The following is a 6,466-nucleotide window of genomic DNA, read 5'->3' as shown; positions in this document are numbered from 1 at the left end:
TGGAATGAAGCCGACTGACCCAAGGCAACAGTGCTGACAGCTGGTGTCACCACAATCCCAGGGGCAGAAATAACATCCGCTGCCTGTCCCCTGAGTGGCTGGAGGGAGGTCGGAGTCAGCGAGGTGGGCTCTCCGGGATCACCCTTCTGTCCCTTTATCCCAGGGGGTCCGGGAAGCCCCGGATACCCAGGGGGACCATGAGGCCCTCGGGGTCCAACCTTTCCAGGGGGTCCTTGTACACAGATTTGACTTCTGCCGGTACAGATCTTTTTCGTTACGGAGTAAACTGATCTGTTGATTTGTTGCTGTATTTCTGGAGTTAAAACGTCATTGTCTCCTTTTGGAGGAGTCTCAGCAGCTCTCGGGCTCCTCTCTTTTCCCGAAGAGCGGAGAGACTGAACATTTGGGGGGCGAAGTTCTGTGAAATTAATCCATGAGTAAAGTTTTTGAATGGTTGGGTATTTGAAAGAGAAAGGCAGGGAGAGCTCAAAGTTAGTATATTTGCCGCACGATGAAGGTGCCTCTTTGGAGGTTTTCTGTCTAAGTGGGGTTTCAGTTTAAAGCTATGAAATGAAACCAAATTTTAACAGCAATTTACGACATTACACAACATTGCCTTTTTTGTCGATTATTGCACTGAAAAACTCACTAAGAGCTTCTCAAACATTAAAAAAAAAATGGAAAACAATATGTCACACACCCACAACTTTTCGGACTTACGGACGGACGCAAAGCTGTCGGAGGGTAACTGCAAATTTAAAAATGTGGTAAAAGTTCTAAAATGGGACTGTTAACCCTCTCACTGTCATTAAATCATTTCTCCCTTCTTAAATAGGGCTTACGCGAGTTTATGAGACACTACCTGTGGAATATCAACGCTGCTCAATGATTGTCCCTTTTTGTTTATTTATTAGTTCTCAGTCCAATTTTGTTCTAGCCTCAGTCTGGACTGAAAGTTTAAAAACAAGTCGAACTGTCCTCATTCACGAGACTTTGGCAAGAAGTCTTCCTCACTATGCAGTGTACTCACCCTTTGTTGCATTCTCCTGAGCTCGTGTTTCCTCAAGACCTTTTTCTTTGATCTCAAAGGTCTCGAGTCTTTCTCTATAAGCTTCTAGTTGTAACTCAAGTATCACAAAACCAACACAGTACAGCAAAATACTGATAAACGACACACAACAGCAAACCACGAGAAGACGGGAAGATCCTCCAACGCTCAACATTGTGAACAACCTCTCACAAGTGACTCAACACAGAAATGCCTCGTCTTATTTAAACCTTAATTGAATTTGATATCAGATTATTTGGAACACCCATGATGTTTTTATATCTTTGATTGTGCCGATTTTATTTTAAAATATATTTGCATTAATTTAATATTTTTTCGTTGTGATTGCAAGATGAAAAACGCAGGCTGTTTATATCACTGATCAAAAAACCTTCTCACGTCCAGAAATGTTTCTTCCAAATCATTTTGACATGACAAGACCGACAAAATTATCGATACTTATATCGATTCCTGCTCCAAATCATCCATTACTAATATATAGTTCTCGGTTTTTAATATAAAAATGCTTTTGCAGTTTCTGGTACTTCAGAAAACCAGATTGCGTAGAAAAACATCCTCCTATGCGCTTATGTTTTTCAGTTTTACTAGAAATGTGTCAGTATATTTAAACTTTGAACTTCAGTTATTAGGAACATCCTGAATGTTTAGATTAATTAGGATCTGCGTTCGCCGACTTTCCTTTGCCGATTGTCAAAGGACACAGGAACACGCGCAGTTTATATGATTGCCATATGCTTTCTAAATCACTCATAAACTCTACTGTCTAACTATAGAATGTTTTCCTTGAAATGATTTTGAACACTACAAGTCCCTCTAAACCATTCGACACTTTCTTCCTTTTAACCCAGTATCCTGCGAAAGCAATCAGTATCTTACGGATAATATACACCCGCTTAATTCACTCTTCTAACCAAAACTGCTTTGTGGTCATTTAGCCGCGAGATAATATCATCTAGAACACCCTGGATATATTTGTTTTTCCAGACTAAAGCTAACTATCTGAAATATCTAAACTTGTTTACCATCGGACTGATTCTGTGAGCATGTCAGTTAAAACATTTAAAGTTTATATACCGTCTCATCCACAAGACTCTTGTGGCAGTAAGTTTGCTTCCAATCATTCTTGATAAAATATCAAAACTTAGCTCTTCATAGTTTTGTAACTTTCAACTCTTAAAACAATATTTTCCATTTTGAAAGGAATGTATAAAATCGATATATTCAAAAAGCGGGTTAAAAATATCAATAGAAGTTTTAGGCGTCTTGAGTGCTGCATTGGTCAGGGGTTTGATTCACGTTCAAACAAGAATCAGGCAACGTCCCTACTTCATAGGTGCAAATCGCTACAACGAAACAGGTATTTTCTGACCTACGGATGATCTAAAAGTACATGTGTCTTTGAGGCTTGAATTTTTTTCAGGGTTTTTTTCTGCAATTTCGTTAATTGCGGTTCATCGAAAGGGTTATCTTTTTTCTAGTGTATATCACTCATCGACAAATCTTCTATGACAAGAACGCTCCCTTTTTGTCTATAGGTACACCTTTGATATTCTTATTCGTTACTTATTCTCGGTTTTGAAATCTCAATCACTCTGTCATTTTTGAGTCATTTTAACAAATTTTCATTCCCCGCTTTTTTGGCCAACTTCTTTTATGCCGACTTCTATATACACTTCAATTGTTTTAAGTCAGTTATATGATCTCGAATGCCAGAACGCAAAACGTTTCCTCATTAGACACATAACATTATACGTCTTTCGATTTACTATATGGATCAATTTTTTTACATTTTCGTTCATTTCACCTTGTTTCAATAAAAGTAATTATATTTTCTAAAACTGTGTCGGCTTGTTGAAGCCATGGCCCAGACGACCTTAAGTTAACGCTTTTCTAAATTGATTACAAGCGGTATCAGTAGCTGAAATCTTGTCTTCCATTACTCTCGTTATATTGCCAAAGAAAACTCCCAAATTTGATAACACTCATCAACAAATCCTTTATGTCCACAATCTTACGATTTCAAAGATCATATAGAATGAGCACGTCCAGTTTCTTCGGAATTGCTGTCAAATTTTCAAGTTTAAAATAAGTTCTTGGTAGTGGTACGATTTTTAAAATGGCTGGCTCAATCCTCTTAAATTTTCTTTTAAGTGGGGTGGATTCAGGATTCCGGTGACTATCGCAAAATTCCTCACAATATTTTGGTATCGATATTTATAGCATTTTTGTTACTACTGGAAAAATTTTGTAAGCCTTAATTGCCCTTTTTTGCCCGTTTTGATGATCATGCAAGATCTTACAAGTTTTACCAATCAAAACTCGGGAGACACAATGGCCCTGAACTTATTGACGTGCTGGGTTTTCATTAAGAGGCCCATATTCATACCCTGCCCAGGTAAATGTGCTGCCTTTTAAGAAGAAAGTTTATTTCACTGAGCTACTCTCCACACAGGAGTATAAATTGGTAACCGTGAAACATCACGGAAACGCACTCCTCTGGACTAGAATCTCGTACAGGCGATGAAAGATTATATATAAAACTACCTGCGTGATAATGTTTGAAATTTCTCTTTATTACCTGTGTGTTCGGGAAAATAGCCACACTTACGTCCTTTTTTGAGTTTTATGCTGTCTTGCTCCCTTCGAAAAGCCCAACCTATCACTAGGTAGTCACGTGCCCAGACCTTCCACGGCAAAGCAGTTGTAAGGATCCTTCATTTCAGTTACTGCTACACGGTAGAGTCTGGGTACGAGATTACTCGTGAGGTGTTTTTACTTTAAGGTACATGAGAGGGATATCAAACATGGTACATTCCGACTTAGAATGGCCTCAAGGTAGAAATTGGGTTCGCTGTGCTTAGTAAGCCCTGAGGGTTGAAGTCTTCAAAAAGTGAAAGTGAAACTGAGTTTAATCCAGAAAAGGTTATTTTGAGCGAGTACATGATGCACCCCTCAGTTTATGCGTTAATTGACAACAGTTTCCTAAAATATATAGCCGTAATTCACTCCAATAAGCATCATACCAACTCTTTCTTTAGATGGCAAAAAATTTCCTGCCGTGGATATAATCACTATGGACCTTAATTAGTCAGTTTTATCCTTTTTGAGTTGAAACCTTGATTCCCCCGAATACTTTCCCAACCGATTCGAAGAACGGATCGAAAAATGTCCTGACACAAAGCCCGAAGATCTTGCCCAGACATTGTAGCTCAATAATGTACGCTCTCAGACAAGGCATTATGCACCATATGTAGTCAAAACTGAGGCAGGCGAAGTATATACCACAAAGTACCGCAGTTGGAACACCAAGGACGGCTGTAATAATTCGATAGCACCAGTATTTGGTGTTGACAAACGCTTTGAAGCTCGTGCGCCAAACTCCATCGATACTGTGAGTGCCTCCGGGTTCCGCGAAAACATCTTGGAAGAATACCTAAATGAACGAGAGAGCCGAGAATGCAGATATCAGAAGGTTCGGTTAATAATTGGTCGGGTAATTTAGTATTATCAACTAAGTTGATAACGTAAATCAGCCACCATAAAGAGTTTCAAAGCTGAAGTTTCGAGCGTTAGCCCTTCTTTGGAGAGAACGAATAATTGGTTGGATCGCCACTGGCAAGTCGCGTCTTACCTTCACGTGGTCGTTCATGGCTGCCGGATCTCTGTCTTCAATGTTCATCTGATGTCCATGCTGTGCTGCGTGTTCGGTCCCGCGAATTTCAACTTGAACCTCGCGGAGTTCATCTGTCGATGACATTTTAATGCTGCTGTTTTAACTGATTGTGAAAAGCCTCTTTTAAGCGTAAAGAAAAAACAATATGATATTATAACAAAGAAAACAAAAAGCTGCACTGCACGGTAGGATAGTCGGCAGACCACGTGCGCAGGTAATTAGGAGCGCAATCTCATTGGTCAATTCTTGCAGTGTCAGTTCTTATTTTAAAGCTGCTATAAAGCTGTTGAGCCTTTTTTCTCTAAAGTGATTACAATGCAACTTCTCCTCACAGTTTCAAGACCTTACCTGGAGAACAGGTTAGGCGAATTATAAGCTTGATATAGTAATTTCGATTATAAAACAAATTCTCCTAGCTTACAAAAAAGAAATGTAGGGAAGTTGGAGAGGAGATCTAACAATCAGATCTTAAGAGGTATAGACATCAAAACACATTCATAAACAGTGCCATGCAGTGCTGTTATGTATCAGAGAAGATCTTCCTTTTTAGTGTTTTTAATCTTTCAATAAGCAATCATGGCGACAGCCCTCTGCATTTTGTAATGATACTAGACGAGATGATAGCAAATAAAGAGAATTGAGATCAGAATTCCAGTACAATTTTCAATTCACTTTATGAAAGATTTTTCGTACTCGCTAACTCTCATATCTTTACTTATTTAGTTCTATGTTATTTTACAATAACATCCTGTATATCACAACTTGTCTTAGAAGAATTCTCCTTGAATAAGTTTCAAGAGTTTATCAGCTAAATTGATTATCCCCTGGTGCACGATATCCTTACACTCACAAAACTCACGGTGACGCCACCACTTTTTTAAAACCCTACAAAACAATATTCCTCTTAAAATTTTAAAAATTATCCTGAATCATTTATTTGCAAGAAAGAATAATAACAAAAGTTTTTTTGCAGAGCACCAGCTGCTCCACATGTAAACAGGTGACCCTACAAGAAGCTACCAGTTTTCTGCGGGTGAAAAAAGAACACGAAATAAGGAGTGATTAGCATGAAAAGTTCAACTCTCCAAAGGATCATCTTTTACAACTCACGGCTGGATCTCTTTGTATATGAATAAGCCGAATCTAAGCATGAAATGATAATAGCAAAAGGGTTTTCGCAGAGCACTAGCTTCTCCACATGTAAACAGGTGACCCGAGTAGAAGCTGCCAGTTTTCTGCGGGTGAAAAAAGAACAGGAAATTAGGAGTAATTCCGATGAAAAGCTCACCTCTCCTAAGGATCATCTTTTATAACTTACGGCTAGATCTCTTTGTATATTAATAAGCCGAATCTCTATTCGTGATATCCATAATGAGATGCACTTTAGTTCGGAAGACGGATTTCAGATACTAACTTGAGAGAGACTTAGCAGCTTCATTTTTTTTCATAATTAGATAAAAATAAATGTTATTTTGACCAGTGGATGTTACAAATAAGGAAATTATGCAAACAGTTTAAGTTCAAATAAAGAAACAGATAACAAACCCTGAACAAAATCAGGCTCCTACGATTTTCGAACTTTTTTTCCCCACAGCACTAGTTGAATTGCTTCAATTTGTCTCATATGTCTAATGAAACAAGAATTTGAATCATTTTTATGTTTTGAAATGTTTACAACATTTTTCTCATATTTTGAAACATTCACATTTTATTAATAGCTTATC

At 38.2% G+C, this 6,466-nt stretch overlaps 1 protein-coding gene across 1 annotated transcript; it reads right to left on the bottom strand.

Annotated features, from left to right (window-relative positions):
* Positions 1–4,163: 4,163 nt before the first annotated feature.
* On the bottom strand, positions 4,164–4,826 carry LOC131769388 (caveolin-1). The gene is made up of 2 exons (XM_059085111.2): positions 4,701–4,826; positions 4,164–4,502 (listed from the first exon to the last, which is right to left on the bottom strand). Exons 1-2 carry the CDS (start codon positions 4,824–4,826, stop codon positions 4,164–4,166), a joined length of 465 nt encoding a protein of 154 aa, XP_058941094.2.
* Positions 4,827–6,466: the final 1,640 nt, after the last annotated feature.

The sequence above is a fragment of the Pocillopora verrucosa genome, chromosome 14 (genome assembly GCF_036669915.1).
Source record: "Pocillopora verrucosa isolate sample1 chromosome 14, ASM3666991v2, whole genome shotgun sequence".
In the NCBI taxonomy this organism is placed as follows: domain Eukaryota; kingdom Metazoa; phylum Cnidaria; class Anthozoa; order Scleractinia; family Pocilloporidae; genus Pocillopora; species Pocillopora verrucosa.
This window is presented reverse-complemented; position numbering and strand designations above follow the sequence as displayed.